This window comes from Neltuma alba, unplaced genomic scaffold, assembly GCF_004799145.2.
Source record: "Neltuma alba isolate B1F8T4 unplaced genomic scaffold, ASM479914v2 tig00010616_pilon, whole genome shotgun sequence".
Classification (NCBI taxonomy): domain Eukaryota; kingdom Viridiplantae; phylum Streptophyta; class Magnoliopsida; order Fabales; family Fabaceae; genus Neltuma; species Neltuma alba.
The window spans coordinates 87,701-108,096 of NW_021635473.1; the positions used below are offsets into that span (position 1 = coordinate 87,701).

Below are 20,396 nucleotides of genomic sequence, written 5' to 3' on the forward strand. Positions count from 1 at the left end.
GACAGTTCAGGATTCACTTGTAATTATAATCTTCGTTGATTGTTTTGTTATGATTCACATGCATACTTGATAATTTTTATCTTATACTTGAACAGATCTTAAGGAATGGCTTCTTCAAGTCGTAACAAGGGAATTGATAAGTATGAATCGCATTCATCTCTTCCACCTATGCTCCGTTCACATGCAGAATCCGAAAAAGATTACTTGCCTATGAAGAAAACATCAGATAGAAAACTCTTGCCCATGGCCAGGCGTGGTCTTGGATCCAAGGGACGAAAGATTCAGCTTATCACTAACCATTTTAAAGTTAGCCTGGCCAAGAAAGATGGCTGCTTCTATCACTATACTGTATTTCCGCTCTCTCTCTCTTTCTCTCTCTCTCACACCACACACACAAAAATTACTCGACTGTATATGACAATGTAAGTTTTGTTGGTGTAGGTTGCTGTCTTTTATAAAGATGGGCGCCCTGTGGAAGCCAGGGGTATCGGAAGGAGAGTCATAGACAAAGTTTATGAGACCTATGCTTCTGAGCTGCCAGGCAAGGACTTTGCATATGATGGAGAGAAAGCCTTATTCACTCTTGGTTCACTTCCACGTGACAAGCTTGAATACATGGTCTTGCTAGATCAAATTTCATCAAACAAGTAAGTACCAATTGCTGATCGTACAATATTAAACTTAACATGCAGATGCAGATTTTCGTACAACTCGGTGCTACATGATCTGCTTTTTCTAATCAAAACTTGATAGCAAATAAACAACTTCACGAAAGTTGTGTGTTCCGATTTATTTCCTCACTTTGTGCATTTTATTTTCAGGGTTGGAAGGAATGGAAGCCCTGACAACACAGACGGAAATCAATCCAAGACATTCAAGGTGGAGATCACTTATGCTAAAAAAATCCGTATGCAAGAAATTGTTGATGCATTGCTCGGTCAAGAATCTGACCACCAAGAAGCAATAAGGGTTCTGGACATCATATTAAGGCAGCATGCAGCAAAGCGGTATGTTAAAATCAGAAACAAAGTGCAATTGTTTTTATTGCTTGAATGTTTCCGTTTACCTTTCCTTCATTTTGATTTTCAAGGGGCTGTCTACTTGTGCGTCAATCATTCTTCCATGACAAAGTAGAAAATTACAGAGACATTGGAGGTGGTGTTCAAGGTTGCCGAGGCTTCCATTCGAGTTTCCGAGCCACTCAAGGGGGTCTGTCTCTAAACGTTGGTAAGTTTTTCACTTGAAATGCCTGAGAAATTATGTTCATATGTTATGTTTCTCTTTTTCTGATATTTGGTATTGCTTTTAAGATATGTCAACAACATTGCTTCTAAAGCCTGGTCCATTGTTGGAGTTCCTCCGCATGAACGAAAATGTTAATCGTACTAATTTGATTGATTGGACTAAGGTAAATTTATTGGCATATGAACTTTCATACACACACACACACACATAGATATTTATGTTGAATTTAAAAGTTTCATGAATAATATCTGATTAATTTTGCATTCTTTTCAGGCGAAAAGGATGTTGAAGAACTTGCGAATCAAGGCTAACAATATGGAGTACAAAATCACCGGATTGAGTGATAAGCCCTGCAAAGATCAGACGTAAGCTTTCCTGTAGTTTCTTTTTTTCAACATTTGCATGGTATTTTTAGTTATTTCCACGCACCGCTGATAAGATTTCCTTGGTTCCTATTGCAGGTTTTCCTGGAAGCGAGGAAGAGACGCAAATGGTGAGGTGAAATCAATTGAAATAACAGTTGCTGCATATTTTGAACGCTATAAAGGCATCAGATTGCGTGATTCAGCTAATTTACCATGCATCAATGTTGGCAAACCAAAGAAACCTTGTTATTTTCCAATAGAGGTACTAATATATTCTACTAACTGGGGGCATAAGGAAACCGTTTTAGCCTCTCTTTTTTTTCCATACCATAATAAGCCTGGTTGATCTTGACCTGTACAAAAAAGGTATATTGAGTTTAAAGGTGGGGATGTGTCCTACCCACTGTCACTTTTTTTTTCCTTGATTTAATTCTTTCTTTAAATGTATGAATGCACATAGATGATTGAATTTTATTGTCATATATGGAAGCAAGTTATGAGGCTTTTTCTTTTGTAGCTCTGTACTTTGGTTTCATTGCAACGCTACACTAAGGCCCTTACCAGTTCGCAAAGAGCTTCACTAGTGAGAGTGTCAAGACAAGAGCCCCATGAACGAAAGGCGTCTGTATCAAATGTATGTTTTGACTTTTGCATTTCTTCTTCTAGTTTTTTTTATATTTTTTGCATGACTTTTCATATTTCACCATCTAACACCTTACACAATTCTGATGATGCTCTTCTTTCAGTCACTGAGAAACTGCAGATATAACGATGATCATATGCTTCGTTCTTCTGGTATTACCATTGGCTCCGAGTTTACAAAAGTTGAAGGTCGTATTCTGCAAGCTCCAACGGTACGTGTATTGATCAATCAGAACGTACGCAATTCGCTCATAATTTGTTTTTGATACAATCATTTCATTGATAATTATTACGTTGCTTATCTCTTATTCTAACAAAACAAAATCTCTTCAATATGTTGCTGCATGCAGCTTAGGGTTGGGAATGACAAGGACTTCACTCCTGAAAATGGGAGGTGGAATTTCATTGATAAGGTTTGGCCATAATATTTTCACTTTAAATTTTAATTTAGCCAAATTCAATTTCATTGGTCTCACAGACTAACCATTATGTGTTAGCAACTTTATCAATCTGCGGTGGTTGAACGTTGGGCTATAGTCAACTTCTCTGCTCATTATGATATTGATATCCTTGTCAAAGGATTGCAACGAAGTGCAAAATCGAAGGGAATGGTGAGTTTTTCATAGTGCCATTGGAAGTTAAATCTGAAAGTTCATATGCATCTTACTGAATTTCTTCCTTTTTGGTAGACCTTGGGTAAGCCAAAAGTGTTTAAAGAGGATAAACAAATGAGCCGTGAGCCGGCCGTCGTCAGGGTTGAACAATTGTATGCAACTGTGATGGATCAGATGGGTTGGCATCCCCAGTTTCTATTGTGCATTCTACCAGAAAAGAATTCGGATATTTATGGTATTAATGTTTACCTAGGTTTCCTTTTATATATACTTATGTTTTAGATTTATATAAGCATTGAATAGACATGATTTTTAACTCTCTGATTACTGTATTATGAAGGTCCTTGGAAAAGAATAAATCTTGCAGATGATGGGAAAGGGGAAGGGGTTGTTACACAGTGTCTTGTCCCAACAAAACTGAAAAATGATCAGTACTTTACTAATCTTCTGTTGAAGATTAATGCCAAGGTACATAAGATCGAACATTAAAAAAAAAAAAAACTGTTTGAGTCTTTTATTTAAACTAATATCTATCATCGCATGGTTACATATTATTCTCACATTTTTTCTTCCATGCAGCTTGGTGGGATGAATTCCCTTTTGGCAACAGAGCATTTATGTTCTATACCTATGGTTTCAAAGGTGCCTACCTTAATTCTTGGTATGGACGTCTCACATGGCTCTCCTGGTCGATCATATGTACCATCTATTGCTGCGGTAATAATTTGTTTAGGTTTAATTTAGTCAGTCTTTTCTACTTCAGATCTGGAAATGCATGTCGGTCTTCGTTTGTGTTTAGTCACATCCAACATGAGGCCTTTACCATTATCACTAGAATGATTGTAAGCATTGTAAGCACGGAAAGAAAAAATTGAAGAGACAATAGATGGAAAGAGGGAGGTGGACCCCAAAGAAATAGTTTTTTGGTATCATTTTATTATACCGTAATAGCATGACCATGGAAGATTAAATTTGGCCATAGTCTCTTGTACAAACCGGATAATGTTTTTGACGAAAAAGGCATAAATTGTTGTACGTTGGGTCTGCTTCATATATCCCTAACTCTTGATAAATACAATATTTGCAGTCATTTTGGTGACTAAAGAGGATTCAAACGGGAATTCCTCCTTTATCTATCGCCTTAGAATGCATGATATGCAGTCATTCAAGGGGATTAGCGTCTAATAGTGCAACAGCAGGATAGAGTTAATTTCTTTTCTTTTGTTTTGTTTAGTTCGTATTTCTAACTGATTTTATCCTTGAGAATATTTAGGTTGTCAGCTCAAGGTGCTGGCCTCAAATTTCACGTTACAGAGCATCAGTTCGTGCTCAGTCACCAAAGGTTGAGATGATTACCGACCTGTTCAAACCTGTTTCTGATTCTAAGGATGATGGTATTATGAGGTGAGAATTCTTTATCTGATTCTAAGGATGATGGTATTATTACTTCGTGCTCAGTCACCAAAAGAGTTTGCTCTTGTTTCTTTTTTCTTTTTTTAATTTGTGTGCTTAATTCAATCCCATGATTTAAAATTTTACAATGTTTTTCTTTCCAGAGAGCTGCTTGATGACTTCATTAATACTTCAGGAAGGCGGCCTGAGCATATTGTCATATTCAGGTACAATTTAAATGTGTTTGAGGATATTGATTTTTATTAGCTGGAATATTTTCTAACGTGATGATAGATACCGTTTTATTTGTTTGAATTGATGGTATATACGTACTTCAAGAATTTTGAAAACTTCTTGAGCTTCTCTGGTTTTCTATTGTTCTGCTTCAATGGACTATGTCGGAAAAGTTATTCATTAAAAATGATACTGCCTCCAACCTTAAAAGTTAGTTGAGGGGTTGCACTTAGTTTTAAATACAAGATTTCAATCCTTTTGGTCTCTCAAATTTAAAATTTTTTCCTAAAATATCTTTATTAATTATAAAGGACTCACATTAAGGGAAGTTCTAATGAACATGATTAAAAAAGATAGTTTAGAAAAGTTAATACACATTTATTATAAATAACCAATTTAACTAATTTATTTAATCTTTCTAAATTAGTTATATAACTCTTATATTACAGACCGGTAGTAATACATTTTAAAAAGTAAACATGAAAATTGTTGAGTAGAAAATTTTGGTTTCTTTAGAAAAATAGAACCATTGCGCAAATTTTTCAGTTCCATAATACATTTTTCCTTTATTTGGAACTAGGGATGGGGTCAGTGAATCACAATTCAATCAGGTGCTGAACGTTGAGTTGGACCAAATCATTCAGGTAAGCCATATTTGGCAATATTCTTGATTTTTATACTCTATTTATTTATGGTTGAAATTCAATTGAACGCCATTCAAATTGAATTTTCAGGCATGCAAGCATTTTCAAGAAACATGGGATCCAAAGTTTACTGTGATTATTGCCCAAAAAAATCATCACACTAGGTTCTTCCAGGCCAATGCTCAAAAAAATGTTCCTCCAGGTTTGTTCCTTGAACTGCTTACTCTCAATTTATGCAGGGAGATGTTAGATTCCATTCATTACAACGATTCCACGCGTCAAACCTATTCGCTTTTTGTACTCACAACTTACTATAAATTTGATATATATTTTTTTAATCTGACCCGCCGTCTTGTTGTTTTCCGCAGGAACTACCATCGATAATAGAGTCTGTCACCCTAAGAACAACGATTTCTACATGTGTGCTCATGCTGGAATGATTGTACGCATTCGCATCAAAATAGATTCAATTGACTTTTGAGCTGATCATTTCTTTTTTCACATATCAGTCTTGAAAAATAACAGTTTAATGGCTAAAACACTTGGGTATTTTAGATGCCGTAAAGTTTTTTTCCCCATAACACAAGACACGGAGGAAATTATATAATACTCTTCCATGTAAGATTGAAAATTAATTAATTTGAGTAGATTAAAAATATTAATTATATTAGTTAATATAATATATTTTTTCTAAAACATCTTAAGTATCTTTTTTAATTCTCTTCCTTTCTTTTCTACTTGATTATTATTTAAAAATATCATTAAGATTAATTTTTAAAAAAATGATAAATTTATAAAATAAGTCTTGCATATAAAAGTAATATCAACTCTTTAGAGTAACATTCACTTATCACTGTGTTGCTAATTGTCCTATTGTTTGCATAGGGAACAACTCGGCCTACGCATTACCACGTACTGCACGACGAGATTGGCTTCTCTGCTGATGATCTGCAAGAACTTGTACATTCTCTTTGTTATGTGTAAGTTGATCATTGTTTTCACTTTAAGACTGTTTGGCACCGGGGAAATGGAAGGGTTGGAAAGGAAAATTTTAGTGAGTTCAATTTTAAAAAATTAGGAAATAAAGTTAAAAGCTTTTAATTACTATTTTTCGCTTTTTATTTTACATCTCTTTATAAAATTTTATAATCCTATTTTTTATTTTTTTTGAAATTAAACTTATTAAACCCCCCCCCATACTAACAACCTCAAATTAGCCTTCATGCATGTGAACATGTTAGATATTGCAATAAAATCAGCCATTAGATTTCGTTTGAAAGGTCATGAATGGTGCACAATAACCTGAATAATTCTTCCTTGGAAATATGTGACTGACAAACTCCGGCTTTTTTTATTTACAGGTTTCAGAGGAGCACAACAGCTATATCAGAAGGTAAAACTTCCTGAGAAATCCATATTTCTTGGTCTGTAAAATTCCCATTAACACACTCTAGCCAGGTGGATTATGGTCAAAGGTTGAAATATTTTCTCCGCACAATTTGTTTCATCAAATGCTGAAATCTGAGTCTTCGCTGTATTATCATCTTATTGCAGTTGCTCCAGTCCGCTATGCTCACTTGGCAGCAGCACAATTGGCACAGTTTATCAAGTTTGATGAAATCCCAGAGTCCTCTTCCTCTTCAAGCCATGGCGGATTCACTTCTGTTGGCACACCTCAAGTCCAAGAGTTGCCTCGTCTTCATGAACGAGTCCGCAACTCCATGTTCTTCTGTTAGAAGTTTCGGCCAGTGGAGTTAACAAGCTATGGGGAGGTTGTTTTACCAGGCAGTTTTTGAATGGGTTCTTGACTGCATTTACCTTAATATGAGGTTCTTATCAATATATATATATATTAGTTTTGAATTAAGGTCTGGGAGAGTTTTAAAGCAGAGAAATCTGAAATACTATGAAACAATTTTGTGGACTTAATGCACAAATCTTGACCCTTTGGGCTCCCTATCACATGTCCAAATTATTTTCCGGTTAGTTTGACATATTGCTGTGATTTGTATAATTGTATATACTCATAATCTATTCATGGTTTTTTAATCAAATTAAATCACGTGGATTTTTTCCATGTCAAGTTAAAATGTTCATTGCACTTGAAAAATACCCTTTTTTGACAAAAAAAAAACCTTTATTTTGAAGTTTTCAATTTTCATATCTTGAACATTTATAAGGTAGAGGAATTTTTTTAAACATATTTATATGCTGCTTCATTAAACTTTTTAACAGGAATATAATATTTAATTATTTATTTATTATTGTGTAGAATATTATGGTGGTTAATATATTAAAGACCATGCACCTTTTTCTCTTTTTATCAAAACCTTCCATTTTTATGATAATACTGCCTTCCTTTGGTGCGCTTTATTATTTTTGCCGTTGACCGTTTTTTCCCTTAAAAGTTTAGCCCAAAAAAAGGCCGTAAAGCCATTGAACAATCATTCCATCTCCTGTCTCATGTTGTTTTCCATCATCATTTCCCCCAAAAGTCTGCAATAGCTCATTTCTACTTTTTCGCCTCAAATAAAAGTTCCATATATTCCGGTTTTCCAATTAATAAGTTTACCACCTCAAGTTATTGTGAAAAATAGTACTACTTCCGAATTAATTTGAGTAGATTAAAAAAATTAGTTAAGTTAGTTATTTATAATACATATGTATTGTTTTTTTTTTAATATTCTTATTGATTAAATATATTGGCTAGAACTGCTATTATAAATTATCTTGAGAAAAAATAAATAAATATAAGAGATAAAGTAAACCGGAATCTTATATTTAAGACCAATATAAAAAGTAGATGAGCTCGGAGGTAGTATTGTATTTTGTCTAGGTTTTTAATAAAAATAAAAAATTCATGACAATATAAAAATTAAAAATTAAAAATAAATAGCAATAAAAGTACAAATTTCAATTTATTTATGTCTGATTTAACTTTCTTAAAAAAAATCATAAGAAACAAACAAACAAAAGACAATATATTTATTATCTTATGCACTTTAAGTTTAAATTCAAATAACTCTTTAAATAATTCTGTTAGAAAATGAACCAGTCAGCTTTGTGATTATATCGGACCGGGAGATTATTTAAACAAAAATAATTGAGAGCCTGAATTAATTTTCATTTCTAATTGTTTGAAAGCCCTCTTGTTTTGGATCCATAATTCTGTTTCATTTCCGCACATTATTTGGGTTGAAAAAATCTCCCTTAATACCACAGCTGCTTAATAACATCAAGCTTCATCAATTATATGATAGGAAGTTCTTGCTCTTCTTCATGATTTTTATGTTCTTCCTTTTAAGCAAATATCTCTTAATGTAATTTCTTGTTTTGTAAGATATAGCTTAAGCCCATTATGTTTTACTACTCTGTAAATTTTAAAGCTTTATATGTATATATATAATTTTGTCTTTTATAAAAAAAATTAAACAAAAATAATTAGAATTATTTATTTAAAATTAAAATGTGTCCAAGCCCCATGGTTGAATTACGATAATGTTTTTTTTAAAAAAAATAACCAATAGAATCACAAATAATTTATTGTTTTTTTTTGCCAAAATTGATTATATATACCTTAATGAAGCGACTCAATAAAATTGTTGCTATAAGATTTAAATTAGATTACATATGTTGATTGATATTGATGATTGATTACGTTGGCAGAAAAAAATGATGATTGATTGGATAATGATTAATTGATGATATATGCATATTAAACATTGATAACGTATGGATAAATTTATGAAAGAAGTTTTGGGATAATGTTTATTAAAAAAATTAAAAATATAAACTATAAATCCCATATCGATTTATCAACATTAATATTAATATCAATTCAATGTAAAATCTAAAATTTAAATCAAATCAACCTAGGTGAACTCCATGTATAAAATCTATATATAATATATACACAGAAAAAGACACAGAATTAGGAAGGTCGTCAACTTCCTTGCGGGACCCACTTAACGCCCGCGGCCGCGCAGCTCTGCTCTGCTGAGTGACTTACGTTCGGCCTTTCAGTAGTACTATCTGTTTCTTGGTCGCTTGTTATATATGTATTTGGGTGTTGAAGCCTGACGAACTTCTTGCTCTTCTTCCCCACGCAAGACCCTTTTTGGCTAATAGCATAGTAAGCTTTCTGCTTCATATGGTTTCTCTGGCCTTCTCAGTTTACATTTTTTATGTTTGTAGCTTTTTTGTCCTGGTCGTCTGCCACTTTTGTCTTTGCTATTTCTGTTCTTGTTTTTTTTTCCTTCCCCTTTTCCCTTTGTTCTGTTTGGTTAAATGCCTCTGCTAGTTGCTACATTGTAGAGCATTCTGGAAATATTCTGTGTGTTTTATCTCTGGTAGCGTGGGTATGTTATATCCTCTGTTTTCCGCTCTTTGGCTTCTGGTTCTCTTGTTCATGTTCGCTTATATCTGTTTCAGAGTTTTCTTGTTTGGATTTCGTAGCCATGAAGTAAATATTGGGAAGGTTTTTTCGGATTTCTTTTTCACTTCTTTAAAAGATAAGAGCTTTTGAACAGGACTTATACTCTTCTCAGCCTCTCCATGCGTTTTTACGTGCTTTTCTGGTTTCTTCTCGTGTTTGTAGCTACGTTCTTTTGTTTGGTTCTTGGATAACCAAGAACACTTCTTGAATTTGTCTCATTTAATGATTTTTTTTTTCTGCATTGTAGAGTTTGTATATTCTGGAAATATCATGTGTGTTATCTCTGGTAACGTTGATATTTATACATACTCTGTTATCTCTTGTTCCTTCAAGTAAATACTGGGAAGGATTTTTCGGATCTTTTTCAGAAAAGACGCAAGAGCTTTGAACAGGATTTTCACTTTTCTCATGTTTATATACTCTGTTATCCCGTGCTTTTCTGGTTTCTCTCATGTTTATGACTATGTTTTCTTCTTCTTCTTCTTCTTCCTCCCTTCTCGCAGGCCTTATATTTTGTTTTTTGGGTTTATTTCTTGTAATGCTGATTGTTACATTGTAGAGCTTATATTCTGAAAATATTCTGCATGTGTTATCTCTGGTAGCGGCGTTATATGCTTATATATACTCTGTTTTCTGTTCTTCGACTAGTGGTTGCTTATTCTCTTGTTCCTATTGCTTTAAAGTTTTCTTTTTGGATTCTGTAAGTAAGCTGCAAGAGCTTTAGAACAGGGCTTTTATTCTTCTCAGCCTCTTCATGGCTTTTTGCTTGCTTTTCTGGTTTCCCTTTCGTGTTTATAGTTATGTTCTCTTTATTTGGTTCTTCGATAGCTAGTAGCCTTTCTTGGATTTATTTCCTGTAATGCTGGTTGGTACATTGTAGAGTTCGTATATTCTGAAATACTATGTGTGTTGTCTGTGGTAACGTTAATACTTGTATATATTCTGTTATCTGCTCTTGGGCTTGTGGTTGTTTGTTCTCTTGTTCCTGTTTCTGGTATCTATTTCAATGATTTCTTGTTTGGCTTTTGTATCCATGAAGTAAATATTGTGAAAGTATCTTTCTGAGCTTCTTCGTGCCCTTTGCTTGCTTTTTCTGGTTTCTCTTACGTTTACACCTACGGTTTCTTATTATTCTCCACTTGTTTCAGGCCTTATTTTGTTCAAAGCTTTTATTTTTCTTGCCTCGTTTGATTCTTTGCGTCCTTAAACATCTGTATTGCAAATATTTATAGTAAATAAGGTTTTGTATGACTATTGAGGATTCATTTATGATTATAATCTCAGTTGATTGTTTGTTTTGATTCACATGGATACTTAATTTTTTATCTTATGCTTGAGCAGCACTTCGTTTAAGGAATGGCTTCTTCAAGTCCTAACAAGGGAACTAATAAGTATGAATCACTTTCACCTCTTCCACCTACCATCCGTCCGCATGTGGAATCAGAAAAAGCATACTTGCCTATCAAGAAAACATCAGATAGAAAACTCTTGCCTATGGCCAGGCGTGGTCTTGGATCCAAGGGACAAAAGATCCAGCTTACCACTAACCATTTTAAAGTTAGCCTGGCCAAGAAAGATGGCTTCTTCTATCACTATACTGTATTTCCTCCTCCTCCTCTCTCTCTCTCACGCGCACACACACCCACCAATTACTCGACTGTATATTAACGTTAAAGATCTACCTTGATCTTTATCCTTCACTTTTGCTTATGCACTTATGTAGATTCTATATTCTTGATTCCTGATAAAGTTTTGCTGGTGTAGGTTGCTCTCTTTTATGAAGATGGACGCCCTGTGGAAGCCAGGGGTTTTGGGAGAAGGGTCATAGATAAAGTTTATGAGACCTATGCTTCTGAGCTGCAAAGCAAGGGCTTTGCATATGATGGAGAGAAAGCATTATTTACTCTTGGTTCGCTCCCACGTAATAAGCTTGAATTCGTGGTGGTGCTAGATGAAATTTCATCAAACAAGTAAGTACCCATTGCTGGTAATACAATATTAAAAGTAACATGTGCAGATTTTCTCACAACTCTTACTACATGATCTTGTCTTTATAATCAAAACTTGGTAGCAAATAAACAACTTCAACAAAGTGCTGTGTTGTAACTTATTGCCTCATTTTGTGCCATTTTTTTTTCAGGGTTGGAAGGAATGGAAGCCCTGACAACACAGAGGGAACTGATAAGAAGAGAATGAGGCGTCCGTATCAATCCAAGACAATCAAGGTGGAGATCAGTTATGCCAGAAAAATCCCTATGCAGGAAATTGTTGATGTATTAAGCGGTCTAGAATCTGATCATCATCAAGAAGGATTAAGGGTTCTGGATATCATACCAAGGCAGCATGCAGCAAAGCAGTATGTTAAAATCAGGGAAAAAAAAAAAGTTCAATTGTTTTCATTGCTTGAATGGTTCCGTTTACCTTTCCTTCATTTGATTTTCAAGGGGCTGCCTACTTGTGCGTCAATCATTCTTCCATGATAGAGTAGAAAATTACAGAGACATTGGAGGTGGTGTTCAAGGTTGCCGAGGCTTCCATTCGAGTTTCCGAGCCACTCAAGGGGGTCTGTCTCTAAACGTTGGTAAGTTTTTCACTTGAAATGCCTGGGAAATTATGTTCATATGTCATGTTTCTCTTTTTCTGATATTTGGTATCGCTTTCAAGATATGTCAACAACATTGCTTCTAAAGCCTGGTCCAGTGTTGGAGTTCCTCTGCATGAATCAAAATGTTAATCGTACCAATTTGATTGATTGGACCAAGGTAAATTTATATATGAACTTTCATATATATATATATATATATATATTGAAAATTTAAAAGTTCCATGAATAATATCTGTATAATTTGCATTTTTTTAAGGCAAAAAGGATGTTGAAGAACCTGCGAATCAAGGCTAACAATATGGAGTACAAAATCACCGGATTGAGTGATAAGCCCTGTAGAGATCAGACGTAAGCTTTCTTGTGCTTCGTATTGTTCAACATTTGCCTGATATTTTTAGTTAGTTACATGCATAACTGATAAGATTTCCCTGGTTCCTATTGCAGGTTTTCCTTGAAGCAAGGAAGAGACGCAAATGGTGAGGTGAAGTCAATTGAAATAACAGTTGCTGCATATTTTGAACGCTATAAAGGCATCAGATTGCGTGACTCAGCTAATTTACCATGCATCAATGTTGGCAAACCAAAGAAACCTTCTTATTTTCCAATAGAGGTACTAATATATTTCACTAAACTGGGTGCATGAGGAAACCTTTCCAGCCCCCCGTTTTTTTTTTCATACTATAATGCCTGGTTGATCTTGACCTGTATAAAAAAGCTATATTGAGTTTAAAAATGGGGATGTATCCTACCCACTGTCACATGTTTTTTCTTGATCTGATTCTTTCTTTAAATGTATGAAGGCATATAGATGATTCAATCATATTGTCATATATGGAAGCATGTTATGAGACTTGTTCTTTTGTAGTTCTGTACTTTGGTTTCATTGCAACGCTACACTAAGGCCCTTACCAGTTTGCAAAGAGCTTCACTTGTGGAAGTGTCAAGGCAAAAGCCCCATGAACGAAAGGCATCTCTATCAAATGTATGCTTTGACTTGTCACATTTCTTCTTCTAGTTTTTTTTTTTTTTTTTTGGTTTTTTTGCCTGACTTGTCATATTTCACCATCTAACACCTTACACAATTCTGATAATGCTCTTCTTTCAGTCACTGAAAAACTGCAGATATAATGATGATCCTATGCTTCGTTCTTCTGGAATCACCATTGACTCTGAGTTTACAAAAGTTGAAGGTCGTCTTCTACCAGCTCCAAAGGTAGAAAGACATGATTAAAAATTGTTTTTATACAGTCGATTCATTCATAATTATTACATTGCTTATCTCTTATTCTAATATAATCTCTAGCAATATGTTGCTGCATGCAGCTTAAACTTGGGAATGGGGAGGACTTCACTCCTAGAAATGGGAGGTGGAATTTTAATAATAAGGTTTGGCCACAATATTTTCACTTTAAATTTTAATTTAGCCAAATTCAACATAATTGGTCTCACAGATAACCATTATGTGTTAGAAACTTTATCAACCTGTGGTGATTGAACGTTGGGCCATAGTCAACTTCTCTGCTCGTTGTAATATTAACATCCTGATCGAAGGCTTGCAGAGATGCGCAGAAAGGAAGGGGATGGTTTGTTTTTCATAGTGCCATATGGAAGTTCAATTTGAAAACTTATATGCATCTTAGTCCTTTTCCCCTTTTTTTGGTAGATCCTCAAGGAGCCATTTAGAGTGTTTAAAGAGGATCTCCAAATGAGTCGCAAGCCGGCCACTGTCAGGGTAGAGGAATTGTATGCAGTTGTGATGAGTCAGTTGCCTGGGTTACCCCAACTTCTATTGTGCATTCTACCAGAGAAGAAGAATTCTGATATCTATGGTATTTAAGTGTACCTTGGTTTCGTTTTCTATATACTAATGTGGACTTGTATAACCATTGAATAGACTTGATTTTAACTCACTAACCATTGTATTATGAAGGTCCTTGGAAAAGAATAAATCTTGCTATTGATGGTAAAGGTAAAGGGGTTGTTACACAATGTATTGCCCCGACAAAAATGAATGATCAGTACTTTACCAATGTTCTACTGAAGATTAATGCCAAGGTACATAAGACTGAACATTTTTAAAAAAAAAATTGCTTGTGTCTCTTATTTAAACTGATATCTATCCTCGCGTTGTTACACATCATTCTCTCTTTTTTTTTTCTTTTATGCAGCTTGGTGGGATGAATTCCTTTTTGGCAATAGAGCATTCACGTTCTATACCTTTAGTTTCAAATGTGCCTACCTTAATTCTTGGCATGGACGTCTCACATGGCTCTCCAGGTCGAGCAGATGTACCGTCTATTGCTGCGGTAATGATATTTTTTGGGTTTCATTTAGTCAGTTTTGCTATTTCAAATTTTGAAATTGATTGTGTTCAGCCACATCCAACGTAAGGCCTTCACGATGATTAGATGGCTATACATAGGGAATTGAGGGGAAAAAATTGAAGAAAAAGAGGGAAGGTGGACCCCAAAGAAATTGATAATTTTTTGTTTCATTTTGTTATTGATAATTGCTTGACCACGTAAGATTCAATTAGACCATAGTCTCTATTACCAATTGGATCTATTCAAAGACATGCAGTTAGCTGTTTGTGCAACTCTATTTTCTTAAGCTTTCTTGAGGAGCTGCACAAAGTATCGATGTCATGAGTTGGAATGTTTAGTCCATTAAATCATAAGGGAGATATAACTAATGAGTATTCAAATTTTCTTCAGCTTTATCTATTACTCCTGGAGCAGCACTGAGTTAATTTCTTTGTCTTTTTTAAGTCCACATTTCTAAGTGATCTACCCTTTGAGAAAATATTTAGGTTGTCAGCTCAAGGTGTTGGCCTCAAATTTCACGTTATAGAGCATCAGTTCGTGCCCAATCACCAAAGGTTGAAATGATTGCTAATCTGTTCAAACCTATTGCTCATAATAAGGATGACGGTATTATCAGGTGAGGCTTTAGATCAAAGTGAAGATTTTGCTCATCTTTCTTTGAAAATTTTTGTGCGCTTAATTCAATCCCATGATTATATATTTTACAATGTTTTACTTTCTAGAGAGCTGCTTGATGACTTCATGAATACTTCAGAAAGGAGGCCTGAACATATTGTCATATTCAGGTACAATAGAAAATTTTCTATTGTGATGATAGATATCGTTTTATTTGTTTGAATTGATGGTACATACATACTTCAAGAATTTTGGACACTTTTTAGGCTTCTCTAGTTTTTCTATTATTTTGCCACAATGGATTATGTCGGAAGAGTTATCCATTGAAAATGATACATTTTAAAAGTTAAGCATGAAGATTATTAAGCTCAAAATTTTGGTTTCTTTAGAAAAATCAGAACCACTGCGCAAACTTTTTAGATCCTAAACACAGTTTTACTTTATTTGGAATTAGGGATGGAGTCAGTGAATCACAATTCAATCAGGTGTTGAACATTGAGTTCGAACAAATCATTCAGGTAACCCATATTTGCCAATATTCTTAACGTTGACGCTCTATTTATTTATGGTTGAAATTCAATTGAATGCCATTCAAATTGAATTTTCAGGCATGCAAGCATTTTCAAGAAACATGGGATCCAAAGTTTACTGTGATTATTGCCCAAAAAAATCATCACACTAAGTTCTTTCAGGCCGATGCTCAAGAAAATGTTCCTCCAGGTTTGTTCCTTGAACTGCTTACTCTCAAGAAGATATTAGACTCCATTTATTACAAGGATTCCAAACGTATAACTATTCGCCTTTTGTACTCACAACTTACTATAACTTTGATATTTTTTTTTATTTTAAATCTGACCCATTGTTATGTTGGTTTTTTTTTTTTTTTTTTTTGCAGGAACTATCATTGATAATAGAATCTGTCACCCTAAGAACAACGATTTCTACATGTGTGCTCATGCAGGGATGATTGTAAGTATTCCAATCAAAATAGATTCAACTGACTTTGTGCTGATCATTTCTTTTTTCAAATAAAAATATTGAAACACAACAGTTTAATGGCTCAAGCACTGGGGTGTTTTAGATACTATAAAGTTTTGTGCAGAGGAAATTACATTATGATACATTCACTTTCCATGGTGTTGTCAATTGTTGTCTTGTTTGCATAGGGAACAAGCCGGCCTACTCATTACCATGTACTACATGATGAGATTGGTTTCTCTGCTGATGATTTGCAAGAACTTGTGCACTCTCTTTGTTATGTGTAAGTCAATCATTGTTTTTACTTTAAACTTAATTAATTAGCTTTCTTGCATGAGAAAGTGTTAGATATTCTAATAAATCAACCATTAGATTTCATTTGAATGGTCCAGATAAGGCATGAAGGGTATACAATCACTTAAATAACTCTTCCTGACAAATTCTTTGGCTTTCTTTTACAGATATCAGAGAAGCACAACAGCTATATCAGTAGGTAAAACTTCCTAAGTCTGTAAAAGCTCATTTAACATAATCTAGCCAAGGGATTATGTTCAAAGTTGAAATATTTTCTGTAAAATTTGTTGCATCAAACGCTGAAATCTGAGTCTTTTCTGCATCATTATCTTATTGCAGTTGCTCCAATCTGTTATGCTCACTTAGCAGCAGCACAAGTGGCACAGTTTATCAAGTTTGATGAATTTTCAGACTCTTCTTCAAGCCATGGTGGACTCACTTCTGTTAGCACACCTCAAGTCCAAGAGTTGCCTCGTCTTCATGAACGAGTCCGTGGCTCGATGTTCTTCTGTTAGAACTTTAATATCTCTTTCATTTTTGGCCAAGTTAACAGGCTGTAGGGAAGGCTGTTTTACAAAGCCGTTTTTTGAATAGATTCTTGACTGTGTTTACGTTAGAAGAAGTTCTTGTTAATGCATTTTTTATTTGGATTTAGGACTGAGAAAGTTTTAGAGGGGAGAGATCTGAAATACTATGAAACAACTTCGTGGAATTACTTGCAAAAATCATGAATCCTTTGACCTGCCCTATTAAGATGTTGATTCATTTTTTAAATGACTATCCACATCTAGTTTGACACATTGTTATTTTCTCCCTTATTGCATCCGAGCATGATTACAAAGTGTTAACAAAAATTTTTTAAAACTACTCAATTATATAACTGCTTGACTCAAGAAATTCGATTTCATCTCTTAAGTAAATATCTTCTTAAGAAATATTGCAGCATGAGCCAGGCAGACCAGAGGTCCAAAAATTTTATATCATTCACAAAGAATCTTCACACACACTCTAAAGTTAAAAATTAAAGCCAAGTCATCAAAGAAGTAACCTAAGATAGAAATATGCAAAATATTTATTAAACTAACGAACAAGCTCTGCGCTTGTATATAATTCTGATTATTTAATCTTAAAAAATTGAGATCAAAGGTGATAATCATGCCTAAATGAATCAATTGATTAAATCATCTTAAATATAAGGGAAAACCATATTGAAGGTACTTATACTTTCTCTCAATTTTAATTTGGTACCTATATGTTTTTTCCCTTTAATTAAACATTTAATTTTATCTTTTTAGCAACATTAGCTCAATAGCTCTTATAACTTTGTTCTATTGATATTTTTAGTCTCTACATAAGGATTAATGATGTTAATAGAGGAAAAATAAGATTTAGTAAGAACAAAAAAACACATAGGAACCAAATTGAAAATTAAAAAAAAGTACAAGTACCTCCAATATGGTTTTCCCTAAATATAAATACAAATAGATTCAAATAAATTAAATGAAACTATAATGTAAAGGTTAACAAGGCACCAGCTTAAATTCCGTACAATGCACCAAGAAGTTTAAAGCGTTTGAGGGTTAGTTTCTCATCTCACCACATCACTTTGGTTTGTCACTCAAGGTTACAAGAGATTTGAGGACTCCAGGACTAATCTTATCGGCAATGACACCAGTTTCTGAGATTAGATAAGATTTCTCTTTCACAAGGCTCTGAAGTCTCTTGGCCTCAAAATCAAGACTTGTTTGATCTGTTTCTATAATGGTATGAGCAGCATGAAATGGGATGCTGGCGAAGACATCCGTTCCTGGGAACATCATCCATGTCTGTTCACCATAGTCATGGTTGCCACAAGTGGTACAAACCTCTTGCACCAAAGGCCTTGAACTGGTCCCCATAACTCCTTTCATTATTGAATCAAAGCTGATGGCACACACTCTTTGTTGTTTTGGCCCTTTTCCTCAAGGCAGTGAGTGCTTCCCTGTTCCCATTTCTCAGTTTATCATTCTCAACCAACTGGTTCCGGGCTAAGAGAAGATGTTCGGCTTCAACTTCCAGCTCTGTTAGCTTTCTCTGGAACTGTTTCATGTTCTCATCCATTTCTGTATACTATCTCCCTTTGAAGCTTCAATGGGGATAAGAAGTGACTGCACCAGAACTTTCTATATGAAAATAAGCTTAGCTTTTGCTTGAAGGAGAGAAAAAATGTCACCCAGATCCTATTTGCTCGAGACTACTAGATGAACAATGCTTGATGACTTAAAAAGAACTTCATTAGAATCAGATAATCATTCTTAAATTTTTCCACTAACCTCACAAGATTTTCCCATAAAAGAGTATAGTTTTAAATTTTATTCATTTAATAATCCCAAATCTTGAGAGGAAGCCATATAAATGGTATCCATAGGCAAAGCTATATTACCCCCACTGAAATCTTTAAAACATGCTCAGTTGATATAATAACCTATTAATTTTTCTTCCAGATACTTCGACACAACTCGAGCCAAATCTTTTCAAGATCATAATTCAAATACCTTGAGAATTTTCTAAATGATGACGATGATATATAAAAAAAGATTAATAAACAGAATGCCAATACACAATAAACCCAACATTGCAAAACAACAAAGTTCAAAGCATACAAGTCGCCAGTAACCAAAATGAAGAGGGCAAAAGTATAATAGCCAATTACACACCATACAAGCAAAAGCTAGCAAAACAATTAATCTGTAAATATTCCCAAATTCAAAAACGACGATATTTAAACGATCACACGCCCAGATTCAAAGCCAAACTAAAGCAAAACATTGAAGCAAAGCAAGAACAACCACGCAGGGCATAAATGGCGCAGGGAACAAATTAAAATCTAGATTCACAACCAGATTGACCAAATCAATCTCACCGGATTTCGGGAGAAGAAAACGCCCTAGAGTTCAAACCTTCTTCCCTACTTGCTCGAGAACAACCACGCACGACTGATAACGGGGGACGGCGTCCGAAGGGGAGAGTGGAACGCTTGTTCGTCCAAGGGAGTGTGTAACGTGGGGCGGTCGGGGCTGTAATTGAAGTCTAGGAAAAATTTGGTAAAGGGCGAAAATCAATACCCCTCCCACTTTTTTCATTAACAACTCAGAACAAGTGAACCAAAAAGTTAGTTAAATGATATCTTCCATCCTTGATAGTTGATACCCTCCGTGTCTTTTTATAAATAACATTAGACTCAATTATATAAATCAAAAAAAAAGTTAGTTAAAAACAATAACCAAGTAGAAATCAAAAATTTTCCTTCAGAATACTTTTATTGACATGAGAAAGAGAATATAAAAAAAAAAAAATTAGTAAATAAAGAGACTTATGAAAGAGAAAGAATGTTAATGGATAAAAATAATAGTTTGAAAAATGAGATAATAAATATATTGAATATTAAAATAAGTATTAATGGGGATAAGATAAAAATTTACTACAAAAATTTAAGACAACTTGTAAATATGCTTATATTTAGAGAACAAGAGAGGGATGATTTTGCCTATAAAAAGGGATGGAGGAGTAGTATAAAAACCAATTGACTAATTTAAGTAAATTAAGAAGTTTGTTGAGTTAGTATTTATTATAATAAATAGGTACTATCTTTTTTTAAAATACCCTTACTAATTAATTGTATTAGCTTTAACATTTGATTAAATATTTAACATATGCAACTATTATAAGGACTAATTTTTAAAAAATATGAGAGGACAAAATGGATTAGAATCTTATATTTAGACTAAATTAAAAGTTAAACTAACTCTTATATAATATCAAAAGTAGCATAATAAATGGGTAGAAATTGAAAGTTTTTTTTTTTCAAAATACCCTTATTCACAAAAGAGAGAGTATATGAAAAAAAATAAAAAATTATTATAATGAAGAAAATTATAAATGAGAGAGAAAATGTGTGATAAAGAGATATGATGATTTAGAAAATGAAATAATAATATGTTGAATATTAAAATAAGCAACTAATGAGGGT

At 34.0% G+C, this 20,396-nt stretch overlaps 2 protein-coding genes and 1 pseudogene across 2 annotated transcripts; 2 read left to right on the forward strand and 1 right to left on the reverse strand.

The window, feature by feature from the left end:
• Positions 1 to 210: 210 nt before the first annotated feature.
• Positions 211 to 6,872, forward strand: LOC114757692 (protein argonaute 4A-like). Its single transcript, XM_028946771.1, has 22 exons — positions 211 to 348; positions 442 to 647; positions 822 to 1,007; positions 1,091 to 1,227; positions 1,311 to 1,408; positions 1,519 to 1,610; positions 1,707 to 1,872; positions 2,128 to 2,244; positions 2,357 to 2,464; positions 2,603 to 2,665; positions 2,750 to 2,863; positions 2,942 to 3,101; positions 3,207 to 3,334; positions 3,446 to 3,583; positions 4,140 to 4,270; positions 4,423 to 4,485; positions 5,073 to 5,136; positions 5,227 to 5,338; positions 5,505 to 5,578; positions 6,022 to 6,116; positions 6,498 to 6,529; positions 6,691 to 6,872. Exons 1-22 carry the CDS (start codon positions 211 to 213, stop codon positions 6,870 to 6,872), a joined length of 2,604 nt encoding a protein of 867 aa, XP_028802604.1.
• Positions 6,873 to 10,927: 4,055 nt separating this feature from the next.
• Positions 10,928 to 16,902, forward strand: LOC114757685 (protein argonaute 4A-like). Its single transcript, XM_028946766.1, has 22 exons — positions 10,928 to 11,170; positions 11,336 to 11,541; positions 11,712 to 11,927; positions 12,016 to 12,152; positions 12,236 to 12,333; positions 12,433 to 12,524; positions 12,621 to 12,786; positions 13,042 to 13,158; positions 13,282 to 13,389; positions 13,500 to 13,562; positions 13,646 to 13,759; positions 13,840 to 14,005; positions 14,107 to 14,231; positions 14,345 to 14,482; positions 14,986 to 15,116; positions 15,223 to 15,285; positions 15,570 to 15,633; positions 15,724 to 15,835; positions 16,011 to 16,084; positions 16,282 to 16,376; positions 16,555 to 16,586; positions 16,727 to 16,902. The coding sequence occupies exons 1-22, from the start codon at positions 10,928 to 10,930 to the stop codon at positions 16,900 to 16,902; spliced, it is 2,736 nt and encodes a 911-aa protein (XP_028802599.1).
• Positions 16,903 to 17,859: 957 nt separating this feature from the next.
• LOC114757684 (uncharacterized) lies at positions 17,860 to 19,460 on the reverse strand (annotated as a pseudogene).
• Between the last annotated feature and the right edge of the window lie 936 nt (positions 19,461 to 20,396).

Bases quoted from the DNA above. Each gene is read 5' to 3' on its own strand.
- LOC114757692 (XM_028946771.1), top strand. From the start codon at position 211: ATGAAGAAAACATCAGATAGAAAACTCTTGCCCATGGCCAGGCGTGGT. The intron at 2,864-2,941 runs GTGAGTTTTTCA...CCTTTTTGGTAG, and splicing joins GTGCAAAATCGAAGGGAATG to ACCTTGGGTAAGCCAAAAGT. The intron at 5,339-5,504 runs GTTTGTTCCTTG...TGTTTTCCGCAG, and splicing joins TCAAAAAAATGTTCCTCCAG to GAACTACCATCGATAATAGA.
- LOC114757685 (XM_028946766.1), top strand. From the start codon at position 10,928: ATGGCTTCTTCAAGTCCTAACAAGGGAACTAATAAGTATGAATCACTT. The intron at 12,334-12,432 runs GTAAATTTATAT...CATTTTTTTAAG, and splicing joins ATTTGATTGATTGGACCAAG to GCAAAAAGGATGTTGAAGAA. The intron at 14,006-14,106 runs GTATTTAAGTGT...TGTATTATGAAG, and splicing joins GAAGAATTCTGATATCTATG to GTCCTTGGAAAAGAATAAAT.